Genomic DNA, 24207 nt, shown 5'->3' on the forward strand with positions numbered 1-24207 from the left:
TTTACGTCAAGTGCTTCAGTGACTCCATCCAGCCACCAACCGGTTTGGCCCGGTTCTTAGAATGGTTAGTGGCAGTAGTGGGAGGCTTAGCCTATCCACCCGGAACGCTTTTGCACATGCGCAGAAGCATGTGCAGGAACAGATGTCTAATTTCCTGGCTGTAGTCCCCATCTGCAATGATCTTGGAGCCCAGGAAAAGAAAATCTGTCACTACCTCCATTTCTTCCCCATCTATTTGCCATGAATTGAGAGGGCCGGATGCCATGAACTTACTTTTCTTAATGTTGAGTTTCAAGCCAACTTTTGCATTCTCCTTCTTTACCTACATCAAGAGGCTCTTTAGTTCCTCTTCATTCTTCCTCACATACATAAATCGTAAAAGCTAATCTATTTAGGGAAGAAGCAGAAAGGGCTTTAACTGCTCATTCCCTGGACTGCTATTTTTAAAATATAAATTATGATGGTGATAATATTGTTATCCTTTCAGTTGTGTCCTAGTCTTGGCAATTCTAAGGTCTCTCCACATCTTCCACTACATCTTTTGAGTTGTTCTGTGCTCTGGTTGGTATCATCTTTGATAGTGTCCATCTACCATGTTCTTTGGGGGCCTAGTTTCCTTTTACACTTACTTTTCCTAACATAATTACTTTCTCCAGTGAATTCTTCTGTGTGACATAGCCGAAATAAGCGAGATGCAGATTTGTGATTATGCCTTCCAATGACATATCTAGTATTATGCGCTCTGGTACTTGCTTGTTAGTCATCTTTGCTGTCCAAGTAATATTCATGAGCCTTCTCCAAAATCAGTTTCTGGATATCATTGTTGAAGACAGCTTTTGGAAAGGAATGAGATCTTTTTGATGCAGGAGTTTAAGTGCTTTAACAGGTCAGAGCAGAGGACATTGTAAAAGTCTCCATTCAAGAAATAGAATATGGTAACTTGGAGTTCACTGAATAAATTAAACTTGGCAAATAGTTTTTCCTTGCAAACAACTACTGAAGTATAGTACTGTCATTGTCTTTTTGTTGCCATATATAGAAAGAGGACCATTAGTCTTAACTATTTGGCATCAATGGCTCTATCATAACCTCATATAAAATATTTATGCTTGCTAATGCTTAAAATGTTTGTGGATTATTCTTAAACATGATACGTGCAATGCAGATCTTAGCTCTTCTAACACTACACCTTAACTATTTCTGTTTCAAAACATTTTTGAAGTGGTCGGTAATTAATGTCACTTCAATACAAAATATGCTTCATCTGTTGTGCAGTGTATTTTGCAGCCCATGTTTCTTAAAGTAGGACATCAACATCCAACAAAATAATAAAATCCAACAATAATAGTTTGTTATGTTTTAACCTCAGGTAGCTATTCGACTTCTTTTATTGTTTTGTATTTATTCTTATATTTGTACCACTGTTGTAAACTGCCCTGAGTCCTTCGGGATTGGGTGGCATAGAAGTCGAATAGATTAGATTAGATTAGATTAGATTAGATTAGATTAGATTAGATTAGATTAGATTAGATAGATAGATAGATAGATAGATTCCGAACACTTTTGTAGCCAAGATACAATGTGAAGATGAAAACAGTGGCAAAACCTAGACACTGAACACTTCAAAAGTATTTTTTTAATGATGCAAGTCCGAACGTCAGTATCTATTTGCTGGTGTCATAATTTCTGCCCATAAAGTAACCATACATTCAAAGATGCAAGCTATGATCATCTCCCACCAGTTACGATCATCTCCTCCCTCCTACCATCCCAAATTTCCTCATTTTACACTCCATTACTACCTTCCACCACAAAGCATATAGTTACTGAAACAGATAGAAAAAGTAAAGGTTACTTTCTAACACCTAGAAAATCTCTGTGTAGGGAAGAAAGTCTGATAAAACATGATTTATATTCCCAATAGACAATTCACACAATTCCCTTGTTCTGTTTTTCTACATCAAAGAATGTAAATAGGCTCTTTATGTGCATCAATGCCATGAACTAATGCTGTAACAGAATCAGACTCATATATCACACTAAACCATGTTATCTTTGTTTTTTATCTTAGCATGGTATGTGAACTCAAGTTTGATTTATTTATTAAAACCTGTTTAAAAACTATTGTATCGTTCAATAAACCAGCTAGTCACAATTTGTCCCTAAAGCATTCTGGGTAACACATGCATTTTAAACCTCAACAACCTGTCATGGACACTTTTGCAACTGACTTCTGTGAAATTCATCCATAAATCCCTACATATATACATAGGAACTCAACAACAAAGCACCAAATTAGCAGACCACCCATTTATCTCACCACACACAAAGGAGAATCCCTACTACTGCTGTTTATTTCAGTTGTTTTTTTCTGACATATCAACAGCTGCCCATTATTTTTATTACTAAATGCATGAAACCTATTTTGCTCCCATTGCATTTTTAGAAACAATGATAATAGGGACTAGGTGCTTTCTGCAGCATTTCAATGTCCCTTTTTAAAAAAAGAGGTGGGGGGTTTTCGGGGGCTGATACAAAGGGCAAGTGAGGCTTGTTGATTAGTATTACCAGATTTGGGCTTCAGATTCCAGATAGCCACTAACTTACATCACTTTTCTGGCCTTCTGAATTTTTTGAATTTGAGCTGGTGGCCTTATAGCACATGTATCAAACTTGATCATCTCACATGACATATCGTGACATATTGTGATATTTTTTTGCCTTTGCAGAGCCGGGGTGGGCCTGGCATGCGCATTATACAACTGCTCTGTGGGCCACCAGTTGGACACCCCTACTAGTATCTGAATAAATGGGTAACTTGGAACTTCCAGTTACAAATTCTAGGGGGCCCAAAATTGGTCTTTACATAGAATTTGGTTTCAGTATCTTTACAGCTGTAACCTCATGCTCAGATGAAGTTAACCCAGAAAAAAAAATCAAGTTAGTGATATGTATGATTTTATGTTTAAAAATAAGCCACCTGTTGAATTTGAGTAATGATTTTACAAATGGCAATAAAACCTAATAATTCTAAAGTCTTAAAAGCAATAATTCTGACATTTCAGACTTCCCGCAAGTTGCACAGAATGTTTATCCACAAATATCTGATACTATGAACAATAATTCATCTACCATGTATGCTGAGATGGCAGCAAATCCTTTAACCAACACTTTGAAAACAAGGTTGCTTGCCCCTTTCTAATAGCTAATCATATCTTCTTCCGTTCTTCTTGGACTTTGTCTTAGCTAGAAGTTCTGATGTTAGCTTCTGCTTGTTGATGCTCTGTGGAAGCTTCCTTCAGATCCAGTTGTTCTTGCATGCTTGATTTAATTGCATGGAGTGCATAGTTAATGCTAGTGTTTCCAGTCCAACTCCAGGATCCAAAAAGGGGGTTGTATAACATGCCTTTGACCACCTTAACTGAAAAACCATCTGCAGGGAAGGAAAAGAAAGGGGACAGATTGATGACAATTTATTTTTTTAAGCTATCATTTACACTGAATGCCTCCAAGCTTCTGCAATATAATTCTGACACAATGGTGACATTACCATAGGTAGTCCTCATTTATCAAGTACTATTGGGACCAGCAGCTTTGTTAAGTGAAGAGGTCACTAAGTGGGAAATCATGTGACCGTGGCTGTGCTTCTCAACTCCTCCACCTTTTGGAAAGCTCAATTGGGCCTGCTGTGATAGCCATCAAGAAAGTGACAAGACTAATCTGTTTTACATGTCTGACTTTTGTCTGCTTCCAAATCCTGCTTCCCTCTCCTTCACAAATATCACCCTAGCATTGGGATAGAGCAGGAAGGGAACTAATGTTGTATTTATATGCACTAGTGAGAGAGAAAGTAAACAGACAGTAGGGAAACCACATTGAAAGCAATATCTGGTGCCGGGAGTTTTAAGTACACTATGCAAACAGTCCAGTGTATCCTCTTACTCTTTTGTAATCCCTTCCTCTCCAATCTCTCTACCCTGGGGTACTGGGGGGGGACCCCAAGCAATTTCGGGGGGAAATCTCCTGCATGCTGACTTTTTAAAAAATTATTTCCTGCTCCCACTGAAGAATGAAGAAATTGGAGAGGAAGGGATTATGGAAACACAAACATGAATACAATGGGGAATATATGCAAAAAGTAATAGTAGCAGCAGCAATAGTACTAGTAGCAATAGTAGTGAAGCTGAAGTTAAAATTGCAAAATATTGAATCAGAGAAGTTTGATATGGAATGAAATATGCCTTAGAAAAGCAGGTCCATGCCAAAGGAACCTTTTTTAATCCCCTCTGTAAAATAATCAGCTTTATTCAAGTCTCCTATGAATCAGTCATGATCAAAGTTGCAGATCAACTTATCAGGAAGGCACTAAATTGCTGTTACACTAGCCTTCAACTTGGAATTATCCAGATGTGCTATTACTTCAACTCCCTAAATTCTCAACCAATAGTGCTACTGTAACAATGAATTGGCTGAGCTACAAGAGACCAGGTTGAGCAAAGGTGCACTACCAGAGTATTAACTTTTCATTTTTCAAAATCATCTAACCGAAGTGTGTTTTCTTTACACAACATCTTTGCTACAGATAATTCAAAGTCAACAAGTAGCCATATTTAAAGGATGCCATATGATTGATTGCTTTCTTGAAACATAATACCTACTTGATTCCAGAAGACGTTCTAACTCTTCAGGTGAGATGAATTTCTCCCAGTCATGAGTGCCCAGCGGAACAATACCCAGTAATTTCTCAGCAACGATAATGCCAAAAACATAGGCGAGCTGAGTTTTATTTATTGTAGTAATAAAGAGGGAACCTTCGGGCTAATGTAAAACAAAAGACAATTTGCAACTTGGCTATTTATACAACTATCAATAAAAAGCATATAAAGAATATAATTAAAAGATCTGGTTAAAAAAAGTTAATACAAAAAGTTTAAGTCAATGACATCTGTACATATGGATAACTCTACTGAAAAAAAAGTCATGTAGCTGAAAAAATTGAGAAATGTACAAAATGAAATAAAATAATATAATTCATACGTATTCACTATTTATTTATTTATTTATTTATTTATCAATATTTTCAGAATAGACAGGGAATAATACTATGAGGGGAATACCCGATTGCATTCAGTCTAGATAAAAAGAATATACTATGAGCCAAATTTTATCTTAGAGCAATGAGCCAGTAAAATGAAAAGAAAAAAAATATCTTTATAGTAAAAAAAAAGTATAGCACTGAGATCTACTTTATCATTATCATTTTAAAACTTACTTTTAATACTTCACTAAAGCATTTGATGAATTTTTCAACATCAGCCACATGTTCGACTACTTCAGAGGCAACAGCTATGTCAAATTTTTCTGATCCCTCTTCCACAATATCCTCCAGTGTACAGGCTCTGTACTGAATCCTTTTGGTAAGGTCTGGATCATATGATTTATGCAGTTCTGCTGTCCGGATGTTTTCTTCCAAAGGATCAATTCCGGTAACGGAAGCTCCCAGTCTAGCTAGGGGCTAACAGCATAAATATATATTTTTTCCTGTATTAAACTATGAAAGAGTCTCCATATCACTAGTAAATATTGTTAAAGTTACTTAACTTAATGCTCATGCTTCCTTGCCCTCTAAAAATAAATACTGCACTAATAAAATATGAATCCTAACATTTCGTTAGGGAACTATTTTATTGATTATCCTCAAGTTGGGTGCTCCTAAAATGTTGACAATCCCCCTCCCCCACCATCAAATGTTTCATAGACCTGCTTCACAGGTTCATTTTCTTTAGCTTAGACTAATTCTGTGTCTTATTTTGTAACTGATCAAATGAGAAATATATAATCATAATTAAATTGAAATTACAGTATTTAAGTATACTAATATCACTTTTAAAGCTTTGGAAGAAAAAAAGGGACATCTTCCCCAAACTGAAATTTTAATATCACTTAAATGGAGTAATGGCAAATGTGGCGGAAGTTTCAATAAAGCAGAATGATTTAAAGCCACATCCCATGCTGTAGTGTTTTGGAAATATTCTACCATAGCCAACAGATGCACAATTTCTGAGTTAGAAAACACACACGTTGTATAGAGTCATTCTAATGCCTGCACACCTTCACAAGCACAGACCTATTAAATCCCCATAACATTTGCCATATACTCTCCCTCCTTGGTTCCTTTCTATCTTAATAACCTACTGCAGATGGTGGAGTTCCCTCTGTAACCAGCTACCCAACCCCCTGATGAAGTGTTTTGCTGGCTGGTAAGGATTATTATTATTATTATTTATTAGATTTGTATGCCGCCCCTCTCCGAAGACTCAGGGCGGCTAACAACAATATAAAAAGATAATGTAAACAAATCTAATATTAAAAGACAATCTAAAAAACCCCAATTTAAAGAACCACTCATACATACTAGCATACCATATATAAATTCTATAAGCCTAGGGGGAAGGGAAATTTCAATTCCCCCATGCCTGACGACAGAGGTGGGTTTTAAGGAGCTTGCAAAAGGCAAGGAGGGTGGGGGCAACCCTGATATCTGGGGGGAGCTGGTTCCAGAGGGTCGGGGCCGCCACAGAGAAGGCTCTTCTCTTGGGTCCCACCAAACGACATTGCTTAGTCGACGGGACCCGGAGAAGGCCAACTCTGTGGGACCTAACCGGTCGCTGGGATTCGTGCGGCAGAAGGCGGTCCCGGAGGTATTCTGGTCCAATGCCATGAAGGGCTTTATAGGTCATAACCAACATTTTGAATTGTGACCGGAAATTGATCGGCAACCAATGCAGACTGCGGAGTGTTGGTGTAACATGGGCATGCCTTGGGAGGCCCATGATTGCTCTCGCAGCTGCATTCTGCACGATCTGAAGTTTCCGAACACTTTTCAAAAGTAGTCCCATGTAGAGAGCATTACACTAGTCGAGCCTCGAGGTGATGAGGGCATGAGTGACTGTGAGCAGTGAGTCCCGGTCCAGATAGGGCCGCAACTGGTGCACCAGGCGAACCTGGGCAAACGCCCCCCTCGCTACAGCTGAAAGATGTTTCTCTAATGTGAGCTGTGGATCGAGGAGGACACCCAAGTTGCGGACCCTCTCTGAGGGGGTCAATAATTCCCCCCCCCCGGGGTTATGGACGGACAGATGGAATTGTCCTTGGGAGGCAGAACCCACAGTCACTCCGTCTTATCCGGGTTGAGTTTGAGTCTGTTGACACCCATCCAGACCCCAACAGCCTCCAGGCACCGGCACATCACTTCCACTGCTTCATTGACTGGACATGGGGTGGAGATGTACAGCTGGGTATCATCAGCGTACTGATGATACCTCACCCCATGCCCTTGGATGATCTCACCCAGCGGTTTCATGTAGATATTAAATAGCAGGGGGATAGGACCGACCCCTGAGGCACCCCACAAAGGAGTAACCTCGAGGTCGACCTCTGACCCCCCCACTAACACCGACTGCGACCGACCGGATATGTAGGAGGAGAACCACTGAAGAACAGTGCCTCCCACTCCCAACCCCTCCAGCCGGTGCAGAAGGATACCATGGTCGATGGTATCGAAAGCCGCTGAGAGGTCAAGAAGCACCAGGACAGAGGACAAGCCTCTGTCCCGGGCCCACCAGAGATCATCCATCAATGCGACCAAAGCAGTTTCCGTGCTGTAGCCGGGCCTGAATCCAGACTGCTGGGGACCTAGATAATCGGCTTCCTGCGCTAAATGGCAATATAAAACTTGTAGCCTGTTTCTTGGTAGCTACAGTACGTAATCTGGATTAAATTTGAAAGCAATTTCCATGATGCTGAAAGCAAGTATCTTTGTGGTTTCAAGGAGAGTTAACTTTAGCTAAACAGGGTTTTAAAGAAAAAAATGTTTAAAAGCTTGCTGTTTCATCCTATTAATTAAATGCAGAAGGACATTTGTCGTGATCATCAAATGTGTAATTACTACCTCAGTAAGTAGTCCACCACCACAGCCAACATCTAGGATCTTCATGTTAAACAGTGGGCTTCCTAGCTCGTGGTCATTTCTCATATTCAATATAGTATCTCTTACACAAAACAGAAAACAAATACAATTTAATTAAAACAAAACAAAACAAAAGAGTCTTGCCTATTACCACAACTGCAACACTTTATTCTTTTAAAGTGCCATAAAGAGAAAAATCAATTTATTGTCAACACCTTTGTTTTCAATAAACATTATTACAATATTTACCACCACATACCTCCAGAAGCAATATTTACTCAGAAAAATAACTGTAAGAGATTAAAATACTCCCTAATTAATATTGTCACCATCTTGCAAACGGTGACGGTAAAATTCAGGAACTGACATAAGTTGATATGTATAGGAAATTGTACTACTTGTTTAATTTACCATTAATTGTACAATGGATATAAACTCTACGCATCCCTACTAAAATGGGAGGTTTTTGAGATATTTTTAAAAAAATTATACCTAAATATATCACTTTAGAATTGTTTTCACCTTCCATATAAGATGTACAATTCATTTAAAAACAAACAAATCTTTTCAAGGGAAAAATTGCATATGTGTGCATTGTGTACATCATCTTATAATAGGAGTGTGGTTGTGTTTAGAATTAACCAATCACACTCAAACTGATGTTAAATAGTAATCAGTACACACCCACCATCAATTAAAGTGAGCTTACAAAGCATCAATGCAATCTCATTGTTTAAAGTTATCAGTCAGAGAAGAGTACAAAAAGCTCTCCAAAGCCCTGGATATACTTCATTTGTTGATGATGAAGATAGTCATCAACAAATGGAGAAAATATGGCACAACAGTGACATTACCAAGAACTGTATGTCCCTCCAAATTGATGAAATAGAAGAAAACTTGTCTGAAAGGCTGCCAAAAGATCTACAGCAACATTAAAGGAGCTGCAGGAATTTCTTGCAAATACTGATTGCATACTAAATGAGACAACAATCTCCCGTAGTCTTTGTATGAAATAAGTTGCAATACGGAAATCTTCACTTACAAAGAAAAACATCCAAGCCTAGCTACATTTTGCAAAAACCTACATCAGACATGACAAAACATGTGAGAAAATGTGTTATGGTCTGATGAAATCAGCTTGAGCTTTTTGACCATAATTCCAAAAAGTATGCTTGGTGCAAAAAGAACATTGTGCATCACCAAAAATATACTATACCCACAGTGAAGCATGATGATGGCTTTGCTCAAGGTGAATTGGGAACAGTTCCAATCAGTCAATTTGGGTACAAAGTCTACAGACTGCTGCTAAAATTCTGAAGAGGAAGATGAATTTCACCTTTCAATGCCACAAGTATCCAAAGAATATCTCCAAACCAACAAAGGGATGGCTTCACCAGAATGAGCCGGGGTGGCGCAGCAGGTAGAGTGCTGTACTGCAGGCCACTGAAGCTGACTTGTAGATCTGAAGATCAGCGGTTCAAATCTCATCACCGGCTCAAAGTTGACTCAGCCTTCCATCCTTCCGAGGTGGGTAAAATGAGGACCCGGATTGTGGGGGCAATAGCCTAGCTCTGTTTAAAAAAAGTGCTATTGATAACATGTTGTAAGCCGCCCTGAGTCTAAGGAGAAGGGTGGCATAAAAATTGAATGAATGAATGAATGAATGAATGAATGAATGAATGAATGAATGAATGAATAAATAAGAAGATCAAACTTTTGGAATGGCCCAGCCAGAGTCCAGACTTGAATCTAATTGAAAATGGATGGGGTGCCAAGAAAAAGAGCTGCGCACAGGTACCCTCACAATCTGACAATTGTGCAAGGAAGAATGGGCAAAGATTCTTAAGGCAAAATGTGCCATGCTGGTAGATTGAATGCTGTCATAAAATCAAAAGGTGCTTCAACAAAGTATTAGTTTAAGGATAGGAACACAAGCAACCATTTAATGGTAAGAATTTTTTTTTACTGTTTCTCGTACAACATTTTCAAATATCAAGGTATTTTTAAAAATTACCTAATAAAAGGAACTCTAAGATCATTCATAGAATGCAGGGGTGCATATTCTCCATCCTCATTCCACCACTTGTTTGCAAGCCGTTGGAATCTTCTAAGTTCTTCTGGATCGACTGTTTGCCAAGTGCTGTATAGTTGACCTGTACATTTTCTAAACAAAATTTCATCAGATCAAATACAATTAGCAAAAATGATTGTAAAGTGCAAAACAACAGGTAACTTTGTTTGTGGAAAACATGGATATGCCAAACTCATACAGGTATGTAATTTTCAATACTATAATTTCAATACTATAATTTTCATTCTATTCAAAAAGTGGAAGAAGTAGATAAATTTAGATTGCAGCAAGAACTAATGTTCCTTCTAGACATGGGAGTAATTTCTGAGAAAATGCTAAGGCGTTTGGGGCTTTTATTTTTGAACAACATAACACAAATATATAAAAAATATGAATGAGAGAATGGAAACAACAAAAGAAAAGCTGATCTTTCAAACAATATTTTGGAACTATAGTTGGACAAGAGGCAATATTTTAGGCACTCTATAATGAATTAATACATGTAGTGTTACAACAGGTAGTGACATACATTATCTTAAATAATTTAAAGGATGTAAACAAACAAGAATTAAATCTTAATGTTAGCTTATAGAATCTTCATATTCAAGAAATGATTAATGAGAGTTTGAATATCAGTAGGCACAACAGGTGATCTTCATGCCCTGTTTTTGAACATCAAAAAAGCATCAGCCCAACTTCTGTTGGGTTAGATGGTACTTTGGTTAGGCCCAGCAAAACACTTCTTAATGTCCTGCTCATAGTATGTATAACATATTGTTATTCATAATTATAACAACTATATATTATGTAATATATAATTATAACAAGTTTCAGATGTTGGAACTTTGAATCTATATGCTATAGGCAGTCCATATGCTGGAGAACCTAGCAGCCAGGTGCTCTCTTAAGCTAAGCTAGCAGCTTCTGCCAACCTAGCAGTTCGAAAGCATGTAAAAAATGCAGGCAAGAGGTGGGAAGATAACAGCGCTCCATGCACCTTCAGCATTTAATCATGCCATTCAGATGACCATGGCCACCAGTCTTCGGATAGCACTGGATTCTTGGCTTAAAAGCGGAGATGAGCACTGCGTCTAGAACCGGAAATGACTAGCCCGCATGTGCGGGGGAACTTTTACCTATGCTGGGGAAGTAATGGTCTTTATCAAGTGTGATGTTTGATTTGTTGGAAGAAGTTAAACTTTTTTTGGGGACTGGGCAGCATAGAAGTGTGTGTGTGTGTGTGTGTGTGTGTGTGTGTGTGTGTGTGTGTATATAAATAAATAAACAAACAAACAAACAAACAAACAAACAAGGGAAAAAATCCCTTCTTTTTTATTAAAAGAACCTAGTAATTAAAAAACCCCAAAATCCATTACTATTAAAAGTAAAACTACCAGCAAAACTATTAATAAAAACAGGTGAGGACTCAGGTTTTTTTTTTCTGTTATTATTTAAGTGCTTTTACCATATGCTTTAAATCAGTGTTTTTCAACCGGTGTGCCGCGAAACATGGTCAGGTGTACCGCGAGGCGGCTCCTGCAAGTGGGAGCTTCAGGGCTGAAGCTTCAGCCCTGGAGCTCCCACTTGCAGAAGCCGCCCTGGCTATTGCCCGCCGCCGCTACTGCTATTGGCACCCTCCCGCGGGAGGCCAGCAAAGGTTGTTTTGAAAGTCGGCCCCCTCGCGCGCATGGCTTCTCCTCGCTAATAGTGGCGGCGGGGGCGGCGGGCAATAGCCGGGGGGAGGGGCGGCTTCTGCAAGTGGGAGCTCCAGGGCTGAGGCTTCCACTTGCGGCTGTCCCCGCCCGCCCGATCCGTCCTTCTCTCTGGCTTTCTTGGGGCGCGGCTCCTCCCACAGCGGTGGCTGCAGCGGCGCTGGCGATCTGGCCTCTAGCCACTCCGAGCGCTGTGGGAACGCCACCCCTCTCACAGTCCCATCCCGGGCTGTCAGTAAAGGGGCTGCTTCCCATTCCCCTGCCAGCTTGCTCAGAACATTCAAACTAAGGAAAACCTTCGCCGGCCTTCACAGAGAAGAAAGGAAGAGAGAGAACGAGAGAGAGAGAGCAACAGAGAGAGAGTGAGAACAAAAGAGAGAAAGCATGAGAGAGAAAGAAAATGAGAGAGAAAAAGAGAGAGAACAAGAGAGAGAGAGAAAGAAAATAAGAGAGGAGAGAGCAACAGAGAGAGAGAGAGAAAGAAAATAAGAGAGAGAATGAGAGAGAGCAACAGAGAGAGAGAGAGAACAAGAGAGAGAAAGCATGAGAGAGAGAGGAAGAAAATAAGAGAGAGAACAAGAGAGAGAACAAGAGAGAGAGTGAGAAAGAAAATAAGAGAGAACGAGAGAGCAACAGAGAGAGAAAGAACAAGAGAGAGAAAGCTTGAGAGAGAGAAAAGGAAAATAAGAGAGAGAACAAGAGAGAGCAAAAGATAGAGAGAAAGAACAAGAGAGAGAAAGCATGAGAGAGAAAGAACAAGAGAGAGAGAAAATAAAAGAGAGAACGAGAGAGAGAGAGAAGGAAAGCAAGAGAGAAAAAGAGAGATAGCAAGAGAGAGAGAAAGCAAGAGAGACAGATAGGGAGAGGAAAGGAGAGAGAGAAATGAGAACAAAAAGGGGAGAAAAAAGGAGAAATGATAAAATGATTGAGGCAGAGAATGAGAGGAGAGAGAAACAAAAGAGAGAGAGAGAGAGGTGATTCTTGAAGCATATGGTAAAAAGCACCCAAATAATAAGAAAAAAAACCCAGCCCACACCTGTTTTTGAAAAGAATAAAAGAGAAAAAAAACCAGCCCTCAACTGGTTTTGGAAATGGTTCGAGTGTGTATACACACACACACGCATAAGGGGGGGAGAGAGACAGGGATGGAAAAAGAGGAGAAGTGAGAGGGAGAAGGAATGAGGGAAAAAGGGAGGAAGAGAGAGAAATGAGAAACATGAGAGAGAAAAGGGGGAAAGACAGGAGAAGTACCCAGAAATGAGACAGTGGTATAAATTTGAGGAGGGATGATTGATGATTGACTGTATTTATAAGGGGATGTTACATGGGATTGTATTTATGAGGGGGTTATTTATGTATGTATGTGTTGTGATTCCGTCTGAGGCTCCTCAGGGAACGGCTGAACCTCTGCCGGCTCCCTGCTCAGAGGGGGAGGATGAGGAACAGGAGGAGGAGGCCCAGGCAGAAGGGGAGGAGGAATATCAGGCCGAGGGAGAGGGAGAACAGCCAGAGTCCCCCGGGGTGGAGCTCTCCCCAGCAAGCAGCCTGGAGTCCTTAGATGACAATGCTCAAGCCATCATCGATTACAGGCAGAGAAGAGCAGCACAACGAAGGGGACAATTAGCCAGGTACTTCCAGTCCTAAATAGGTAACAGCTGGGTTTGGGTGTGGTTCTCCCCAGAAAGGCTGAAAAGGCAGACCCACCCTTCCTGTATTGTGGAGTATTATCTTTGGGAGTCCTGGGACCTGGCTGTGATTTTTGGCGTCTCTGATTCTGGCTTGTGGCCTTGAAGGCTGAAACCTTGGGGGAAAAGGCGTGGGGGCTTATTCTCTACAGTGGTGTGTGTGCCAGCAAGAAGTCTGCTGTATTGTCTGGCCGTCAGGACTTTGCTGTGAAGCCTCATAGCCTGCCTGTTGGGAAGAACAGGTTTTTCTCTGTGTTTATTTTTCAAACTATAAAGTGCTTTTGCTTTTACCAGCGTATATATGTATGTATGTATGTATGTATGTATGTATGTATGTATGTATGTATGTATGTATGTATGCATGCATGTATGTATGTATATTTATTTATTTATTTATTAGATTTGTGTCATTTTGGTTGGTGGTGTGCCCCAGGATTCTGTAAATGTAAAAAATGTGCCGCGGCTCAAAAAAGGTTGAAAATCACTGCTTTAAATCAAGTCACTTCTCTCTCTGTTTCTCTCTCTTTCCTGTCATTTTCTGCCTCAATCATTTTCTCATTTCTCTTTTTTTCTCATTTTTTCTATCATTTCTCTCTCTCTCTTCCTTCCACTCTTCTCTCTCTCTTTCTTCCTCTCTCTCACTCTCTTCCTTCCTCTCTCATCTTTCTTTCTTTCTCTCTCTCTTTCTCTATCTTGCTTTCTTCCTCTCTCTCACTCTCTTCCTTCCTCCCTCATTTCTTTCTTTCTTTCTCTCTCTCTCCTTCTCTATCTTGCTTTCTTCCTCTCTCTCACTCTCTTCCTTCCTCTCTCATCTCTCTTTCTTTCTTTCTTTCCTTCTCTCTCTTTCTCTATCTCTCCCCCTCTTGCTCTCTCTCTTTTTCTCACTTTCCCTCTCTTGTTTTCTTTCTCTCACTCTTTCTCTCTCGTTGTCTCTCTCTTGCTATCTCTTTCTCTCCCCCTCTTTCTCTCTCTCTCTTTCTCTCTTTCTCTCTATCTTGCTCTGCCGCTCTCACTCTCGTTCTCCGGAGGCTGGCGAAAGTGATTTACAATGTGGGGCGCGCAGGCCGGCGCGCGCTCTCCCCATCTCCCTGCCAGCCCCCCGGAACATTCAAAATAAGAAAACCCTTCGCTCTTACTTTGAATGTTCAAAGTAGATGGGAGATGGGGAGAGCGCGCGCCAGCTGCCCCCCGCCCGCCCGCCCGCCCGCTCCGCCTCTCTTTCTCCTCCGCTGCAAGAGAGGCGGGGCAGGCGTTCTCTGGAGGAGAAAGAGAGGCGGATCGGGCGGGCGGGCAGGCGGGGGCAGCCGGCGCGCTCTCTCCCCATCTCCCATCTACTTTGAACATTCAAAGTAAGAGTGAAGGGTTTTCTTATTTTGAATGTTCCGGGTGGGCTGGCAGGGAGATGGGGAGAGCGTGCGCCAGCCCGTGCGCCCCACATTGTAAATCACTTTCGCCAGCCTCCGGAGAATGCCGGCCCCGCCTCTCTTGCAGCAGAGGAGAAAGAGAGGCGGATCGGGTGGGGGGGGCAGGGCTGAGAGGCCAGGAGCGCAAGGGGGCTGGAGGCACCATGGAGAGGCAGGGGCGGCCACGGCTCCCTTCTACTGCCCGCGCCTCCCTGCCTGCCCCCCCCCCTGCGGGCTGGCAGGGGGATGGGGAGCGTGCAACCGAGGAAAAGGGTGCGCGGGGGGTATTTTGGAGCGCGTGCGCGCAGCTTACAAAGATCAGTGCTGGGGAGGCAAAAACAGCTTCCACCACCACCTGGAGGCCAAAAAAGGCCTGCTTCCAAACCTCTGGTGCGCTCAGTAGAATTGTGTTTCGCCCGCCCCATGTTCCAAAGGCTTCCCTAGAGCTGGGGGGTTGTAGAAACGCCCTCCCCATCCCCTTGGAGGCTCTCTGGAAGCCAAAAACACCTTCCCAGAGCCTTTGTGGGAGCCAAAAATCAGCTGGGCAGCACACACATGCTGAGCTAGGGCAACGGCTCATGTGCTAACAGATGTGGCTCCGCGTGCCACCTGTGACACCCATGCCATAGATTCGCCATCACTTCCCTATACCATTTCATGCAAATGGTTGTACAATCTCTTCTTTAAAACCTCCAGTGATGGAGCACCCACAACTTCTGAAGACAAGTCATTTTAGTGATCGTTCTGTCAGGCATTTTCTCCTTAATTCTACGTTGGTTCTCTCTTTAATAATTTCCATCCATTACTTCTTGTCCTGCCTCCAAGTGCTTTAGAAAATAGGTTGACCCTCTCTTTTTTTGCCAGCTCCTTAGATATTGGAACACTGCTATGTCTGTTCTAGTCCTTCTTTTCATTAAATTAGATATACCCAATTCCTGTAACCGTTCTTTATATGTTTTAGCCACCAGTCTCTTAATCATCTTTGTTGCTCTTCTCTGCACTCTTTCTGGAATTCCAACATCTTTTTTTACACCCATAGTGACCAAAATTGGAAGTCCCAGTGCATCCAAAGGGCGTTAGTTTAGTGCACTATAATTTCCTACATATGAACACTATTAAAAAGAGCTTGAATTGCCATTCTTACTAGAATGTTCTTACAAGTGATAATTCATTATGAAACATATTTTCCATAAAAATAATTATGAATAATGACCAGTAAATCAAAATACCATACTTACATTTTGTTTCTCACTTTGGTCAAATTTACAAGTTCACCATAGTTTAATTGAACTTTAATACAAAAGGATTCTTGAAATATTTGATGAAGTTGACTTCTGCGATTACCTGACAAAAAGCAATATTTTCCAAAGAGTGATTATAAGAAACATTCTTGATTTTTTAATTACCGGTAGTTGATGGGATTAATGTGTATTGTATATTTTATATGTTGTGAGCCGCACCGAGTCCTTAGAGAGGGGCGGCATAGAAATCCAATTAATAAATTTTAAGGGCACATTAGTTACAGCCATAATAGATTTGTTTGTGACCACAGATTAATTCCAATAATAAATATTGGCAAACTAAAATCCATTAGCAAACCAGATTCCTATTTTCCCCAATTTCCCATTCATCCCTGAGATCCGCAGAGATGTTTACAGGACATATACAGAGGGGACAGTAGAATGGAATTCCATTTATGGGATACTGGATTCAAAAAATCTTAGGATTAAATATGGGTACTGTGAAGTGATTATCTTAATACATAACACATTGCTTCATATGCATTCCAATTTTATTTTTACTTTAAATTTTAAATGTATTTTTGAACACAAATTATCAAGAAACCTGATATTACACCTAATGTCACAAAAACATGTTTGTTTCTACAGTGGTTAGTATTCTTGGTCAAGTTCCACCTCACTTCTAATATTAAAATATTTATTTATTTACAAATGTATTACATACATATTTAAGTATGTACATAGGTACATGCACAAAATTAATCAACTAGTGATGTATAGATTAATGATGTAAAAAGTCATATCCAAAGGCAAATGCATTTATCTTAATCTATTTCATTTATTACTGGTATGTAACCCTACCATTGACTGAGCAGGATAAAGAGGTCTCTGTTCTGAAGATTTAGCTTTGGCAGAAGACATTAATAGCAGGATTACATGAGGTCTAAAAGTCAGGCAGCACTCGGATTAAATTCTTACCTGCTAGTAATGATAAACATGGTCAATCAGTCCAAATACTTCCCTGAAGGATTTGGACTGACTGACCATATTTACAAGTAAGGACATTTTTCTTCATTTGAAAATGGAATGATGGGTCTCTCTTCTTTTTGTGTCACCATCACTAAATAATTTAATTCTGTATGACGGCTGCATTATTTTTGCCTGCTTGTGGCTGCAAGTAAAAAGGAAAGCTGTTCAAATTTGTGGAAATTTTATTCCAATCTGACATCACAGTCCAAAATACCACAATTCTGTATGAATATTATCATTCTTATAAGTTTAAAAAGAGTCAAAAAGAGGGCTGTGAAAACATTTACTGATCCTTTACATCCTGGACATAAACTGTTTCAACTCCTACTCTCAAAACGTCGCAACAGAGCACTGCACACCAAGACAACTAGACACAAGAACAGTTTTTTCCCCAACACCATCACTCTGCTAAACAAATAATTCGCTTAATACTGTCAAACTAATTTACTAAGTCTGTACTACTCTTACTACTAGTTTTTTTCTCATCATTCCTATCACCCATTTCCTCCCACTTATGACTGTATAACTGTAACTTGTTGCTTGCAACCTTAAGATTTGTATTAATATTGTTTCCTGAATGCTTATTTCAATTCAATTTCAATTTATTAGATTTGTATGCCGCCCCTCTCAGAAGACTCTTATTTGACCCCTACGGCAATCATTAAGTGTTATGCCTCATGATTCTTGACAAATGTAGCTTTCCTTTTATGCACACTCAGAACATATGCACCAAAGACAAATTCCTTCTGTGTCCAATCACACTTGGCCAATAAAAGAATTCTATTCAGGGTGAGAAATAATTGTGAAATAATATGGGCATTTTTAACCAAATACCACGATGTGACTATGTTAAGAGGGTTTGCAAAAACTAACGGATCTGCATAACTTGCAGAAGCAGCAGACAAAATAAGTGCTCTATCTGTGCCTCCCATCCCCTGTCCTATTATCTCTCCTATATCGTATCTACTATTCTTCTATTCTATTCTTCTTCTACTACCCTCATAATATCCTTCCATTCTCTTATTCTACTCCTAAATTTTCACTTCTATTCTTTCTCTAATATATTTTTCTCAAGTTATAACCTGTATAACCTTCATTGTGTACTATTGTGCATTAGAAACATAGAAGAAGACTGACGGCAGAAAAAGACCTCATGATCCATCTAGTCTGCCCTTATACTACTCTTTTATCTTAGGATGGATATATGTTTATCCCAGGCATGTTTAAATTCAGTTACTGTGGATTTATCAACCATGTCTGCTGGAGGTTTGTTCCAAGGATCTACTACTCTTTCAGTAAAATAATATTTTCTCATGTTGCTTTTGATCTTTCCCCCAACTAACTTCAGATTGTGTCCCCTTGTTCTTGTATTCACTTTCCTATTAAAAACACTTCCCTCCTGGACCTTATTTAACCCTTTAACATATTTAAATGTTTCGATCATGTCCCCTTTTTTCCTTCTGTCCTCCAGACTATACAGATTGAGTTCATGAAGTCTTTCTTGATACGTTTTATGCTTAAAACCTTCCACCATTCTTGTAGCCCGTCTTTGGACCCATTCAATTTTATCAATATCTTTTTGTCGGTGAGGTCTCCAGAACTGAACACAGTATTCCAAATGTGGTCTCACCAGCGCTCTATACAGCGGGATCACAATCTCCCTCACCTGCTTGTTATACCTCTAGCTATGCAGCCAAGCATCCTACTTGCTTTCCCTACCGCCCGACCACACTGCTCACCCATTTTGAAACTGTCAGAAATCACTACCCCTAAATCCTTCTCTTCTGAAGTTTTTGCTAACACAGAACTGCCAATGCAATACTCAGATTGAGGATTCCTTTTCCCCAAGTGCATTATTTTACATTTGGAAACATTAAACTGAAGTTTCCATTGCTTTGACCATTTATTGGTCATGCATTGGACAAAATAAATAAACAAATAATAAAAAAGAAGAAGCAGTTGGGCAGAAATGCAACAGATGCAGTCTATGTTCGATTTGTTAAAGTGGGGAGGGAAGATTTCATTCTATTTAAAGCTCGGCGCCCAAAGACAGGCAAACAAGACCACCGCCTAAGTCCAATATACCTCACAAAGCCTTCCCCATTGATGCTTTTAAGACAGGCCGAAGATCAGCGCCCGTAATCCCCCACGGGTGGCTGTAAACTCGGCCAAGGCTGCCAAAGACTCGTCGAAGGGGGGTTTTTTTTTGTCATCCTCTTCCAAAAAAATTATTCAAAGGCTTTTAAAGGCCAACAATCCCAAATCTCCATGCATTTGCCCAGCCGAGGGCCGGGCCACTCCGATTCAAGAGGCGGGGGGGGGAGAGGTCTTGGACTCACCCGACGATGCCCAGAGATTCAAGGGGCGCCCGCACACCACGTGGCTTCGCGTCATGTGGGCGTGGGGAGCCCACAGCCGCCTTGCCCCCCATAGCGAGCTCCTAGCCCAGCCCTCCATGAGCTACGACGGCTTCCCGGGTACCCCGGAGGAGAGGGAAGGTGGGCTGGCTCTTGCCAAGCGCGGCTCCACCTCCGGGTTCCCGCTCGCCAATAGGCCCGGCCGTTTCTCGCCTCAGCTCCAGTTCCGGGGAGGAGATATTTCGTCGCTTTTTTTGACCTGACCTTCCTCGATACAGCTTAGGTGGGAGGCTGGAAGCGCTCCGGCGGGTTGTCGAGGAGGGTGAAGACCGAAGACCCTCGCAAGATTTTCTTCTGGCCTCCAAATCCTCAACCGGACTTCGGTTTAGGAGGCGAGCCGGACGCCAGAAGTTTAAGCGTAGCAAGAAGAGTCCTCCACTCCTGTGCTCGCAATCAGATTTATTCCACCAGATTTGAAATTTTGGGTTTAGGAAGCCTAGAGCAGTGTTTCCCAACCTTGGCAACTTGAAGATATCTGGACTTCAACTCCCAGAATTCCCCAGCCAGCATTCGCTGGCTGGGGAATTCTGGGAGTTGAAGTCCAGATATCTTCAAGTTGCCAAGGTTGGGAAACACTGGCCTAGAGCTAGGTCGCCTTTGATCTGATACAAGTCTAGTTCATAAAATCATCTACTACAATGTTACTGCACTGTTATTACTACCAGTTTTTTCTCATCATTCCTATCATCCATTTCCTCTCACTTATGACTGTATGACTGTAACTTGTTGCTTGCATCCTTAAGATTTTTATTGTTTCTTCATTGCTTAGTTGACCCCTATGACAATCATTAAGTGCTGTACCACATGATTCTTGACAAATCTATATTTTAAGTACACTGAGAGCATAGGCACCAAAGACAAATTCCTTGTGTGTCCAATCACACTTGGCCAATAAAATAATTCAATGTTCTAACGTCAATGACACTACTTCAGCTCCAACCGCAACAACAAGCGCCCACAAAATAGATTCAAAGTTAATGTTGACCTCTCGAAACTCGGCTGCAGAAAACAGGACTTCAGCAGCAGAGTGATCAGTGCCTGGAATACCCTGAGTCTGGTTTCTTCCCCAAATCCCAAAAACGTTAACCTTAGATTATCTACAGTTGACGTCATCCTATTCCTAAGAGGTCTGTAAGGGGTGTGCATAAGCGCACCATTGAGCCTAACGTCCCTGTCCTACTGCCCTATTGTACAAATTTATGTATACCTACTTGCTTTTATGTTTATACCATACATCTTGTACATGTTTTGATAAAGAAGGAGGGAGAGAAGGAAGAAAGAAGAGGGAAGAAAGGAAGAAGAAAGAAAAGAAAGAAAGAGAGAAAGAAAGCTTATTCTCCCAAGCCAAGCAAACATGCTGCCCACAAATGGGAGCTGGTGCAATGTAATCTTAGGAAAGGGAGATGGCGAAGGACTGGGACTGCAATCCTCTGGGAGTTTGGGAGTCTTTCAGACCAAGCAGCTTGTTATGATTGTTGTGAGATTAAAATGAAGAGGCTGCACCCATGTAACACGGATCGAACCTTTGAGACAGAAAAGGCAGTTTATAAATGCAACAATAAATGAAAACAAAACGACCCTGTAAAGTGAACGATAGATCCTTTATTGTGCAATGCGTTGTCGGGGTTTCCTTTACACCGCCAGAAAAAGGAAAAAAATCGTTGCCATGTTGTTTTTCCTTGTTTCTAAATAAGCAATAGCATTTAGATTTACCCTATATACCACTTCACAGTGCTTTACAGGCCTCTCTAAGCAGTTAAGTCAGCATACAGGCAGTCCTTGATTTATGACAATTGAACCTAAAATTTCTGTTAACATGTTTATTCAGTGAGGTTTGTCCCATTGTGCGAGTTTTCTTACCTCCTTGTTATGTGAATTGCTGTGGTTGATAATAGTTAAGTGAATCTGACTTCCCTGTTGATTTTGTCAGGTCGCAAAAGGCGATCACATGACACTGGAACACTGCAACCGTCATAAATTTGAACCAATTACCAAGCATAACTGTGAAAAACGGTCATGTCACCTTTTCCAGTGCCGTTATAACTGCAGGGTCACTAAAAGAACTATTGTATGGTAAGTTGAGGACTACCTGTATTGCCTCGAACAATTGGTCCTCACTTTACCGATTTCTGAAGGATGGAAGGCTGTATCAACCTTGAGCCGGTGAGAATTGAAATGCAGTCAAAATTAGCTTGCTACCCTGCATTCTAGCCACATTCTAACCACTTGGTCATCATGGCTCTCAGCCGACACATGGTGGGAAAGGAGCCCTGCTTTCTGGAAAGGAGGACCTAGGGCAGTGATGGTGAACCTTTTTTTCCTTGGGTGCCAAGAGTGAGCGTGCGTGCTATCGCACATGCGCAAGTGCCCACGCCCATAATTCAATGCCTGGGGAGGGTGAAAACAGCTTCCCCCCTCCTCCAGAGATCCTCTAGACTGGAAATGGCCTGTGGCGGGCCCAGTAGGCTCATGCTTCCCCCTCCCCAGGATCCAAAGGCTTCCCTGGAGCTGGGGGAGGGTAAAAAACCCCTCCCTCATCCCCCCGGAGGCTTTCTGGAAGCCAAAAACGCCCTCCCAAAGCCTGTGTGAGCCAAAAATCTGCTGGCTGGCACACACATGCATGTTGGAGCTCAGCTACAGGAAATGGCTCGTGTGCCACCTGTGGCATAAGTTCACCATCACAGACCTAGGGCAACAGGGATTAATCCAGCGGGATGTAGTTGCACAGTTTAGCAATAGGAAGAACAGTCTCACACTCTCCGCGTAGCTTAGCGAGGCTTCATCTTCTCCAGCAGTTAAAGCACAGGCCCTTGGCCAAATGAAAGTGGACAGTTCTGCAGCCAGTCCAGGATAACCTGGAGGTGGCTGGGCTTCCTGAGGCTCTTCTATGGCGAATTAAGTGTTCTGAGGAGATTGCTTTGCTACTCAGTGGATAAATACTTTAGCTTAAACCGGCTTGGAGGTAAACCGGCACAAAGGTTGGGGGCATTGTGAGGCTTTCTGAAAGCGTGTCCCAAATGTACTTTTGCAAAAGGCGATTGGAGGTTTTTTCCCTTGAAAATGTTTCACTTCTCATCCAAGCAGCTTCCTCAGAACTGCAAAAAACCAAGCTCGGGTGCTTTTTGAAAAGCACCTTTGGACAACCAGGACCTGGACAATTGAGAATCTCCACAGAAAGGAAGTCAATGGGGGTGTGCTTGCTAAATAGTGACACTCATCCTATGGATCCACTTCACTCACTGAAGTTTCGTTGGTGACTTTGGGCTGATCACTCTCAGCTTAACCTTTCTCAGTATGGGGTAGAAGGAATAAATATAAGGGCACAATAATTTTTTTTTTTTAAAAAAAACCTTAAATTAGCAAGCCATTTTATTCCTGGAACAAGCATGGTATGTGGATGAGACAGGCAAAGGTGCATTAAGGAATGCAATAAATTGTGTACTGATTTTTATCCTGTAGGGCCAAAGAAAAAAATACCTGCTGCAAACTCTGCAGGGTGTCAGGAAGGGCATATGGCCAGGAAACGCTCTGTTCTATTCAGTCATCCAACCACATAAGGTAGAATCCTCAAATTAAGGGATTACAGGGTCATAAAAAGGACAAGTTTTTAATAAATTACTGTTATGTGGTTTGATTGTAAGATATAGAATCTATTTAACTGGTTTATATAATAAACTATCGGGAGTCTTGGAAGGTGGATATATAAACATATATGTAAATAAAGTACTGTATCACATGTAAATAAACAAATGCCTCCTCTGTGACAAAGCAAATATACATTCCAAAGATCATTTGTCCTCTATCATCTTAACAACATTATAACACAACTACATAAGGAAGAGTGCCACTTCAAAGTTCAAAACTCTGAAGTTCAAAGTTTTCTACTTTTGTGACTGAACATAAGCTTGACTCTTAAGTCTTTGTTTCTCTTGCGTTCTCTTATAACCTAATAATCTCATTAGTTTCTTTTAAAATGTTAAGCATATTTATGTTAAAAAGTACAAACTGAAACAGTATTGCAGTTCTTTTATTGGAGCAAGTTAAATACAGAAACAAACATTTAATTTTCCATTACAACAGAACTCTTCTTTTTGGGCCTTATTTTCTTTTTCTAAGTAGGAAAATGGGAAAAATAAAATAGAGGAAACACTATCTGCAAATGATTGCTACAAAATGTGTATTACATTCACCTACAATTAATATACAGTGAGTGCTTCAAGTTTGTATTTGTGTAAGAAAAAATATCACTTTTCTTGTCCTGGAGGTTTGGGGTGTGTGGTTTTTTTTCCCCTTGTGGATGTTTTCATTACCTAACTAGACAACATTATCAGTGTTAGAAAGGAGGGGAGTTGCTCTTATTTTATATGTAAGTGGCATGACCTGCAAATGTGGGAATGTTTTTTACTTTCATTTTTGATTCCTTGATTGTTTACTGTTTGTCAAGTGGTAAACAATACATCAATCAAAAAACAATCCACTCAAACAAGCAACTAGAAGATTGCTCAAACAATTAAGGTCACTTCTGGAATCATGCCATATGGCTGCCCAGATCTAACAGGGCTGCAGAAAGCTCTGGATATCTTCAAAAGATAAGTTTGTGGTACTTTGATGAGGAGGTGGGGTGGTGAAGAGTCCCAAGCCCTGCAGTGACTTGGTGGGGGTAAAATATGGGGAGCCTGT

General features: G+C 41.0%; 1 protein-coding gene across 1 annotated transcript; it reads right to left on the reverse strand.

The window, feature by feature from the left end:
* Positions 1-1616: 1616 nt before the first annotated feature.
* COQ3 (coenzyme Q3, methyltransferase) lies at positions 1617-19683 on the reverse strand. Its single transcript, XM_070733254.1, has 7 exons — positions 19450-19683; positions 16079-16184; positions 9984-10133; positions 7952-8051; positions 5273-5515; positions 4659-4818; positions 1617-3433 (listed from the first exon to the last, which is right to left on the reverse strand). Exons 1-7 carry the CDS (start codon positions 19565-19567, stop codon positions 3243-3245), a joined length of 1068 nt encoding a protein of 355 aa, XP_070589355.1. The 5' UTR covers positions 19568-19683; the 3' UTR covers positions 1617-3242.
* Positions 19684-24207: the final 4524 nt, after the last annotated feature.

The sequence above is a fragment of the Erythrolamprus reginae genome, chromosome 1, assembly GCF_031021105.1.
Source record: "Erythrolamprus reginae isolate rEryReg1 chromosome 1, rEryReg1.hap1, whole genome shotgun sequence".
Lineage (NCBI taxonomy): Eukaryota > Metazoa > Chordata > Lepidosauria > Squamata > Dipsadidae > Erythrolamprus > Erythrolamprus reginae.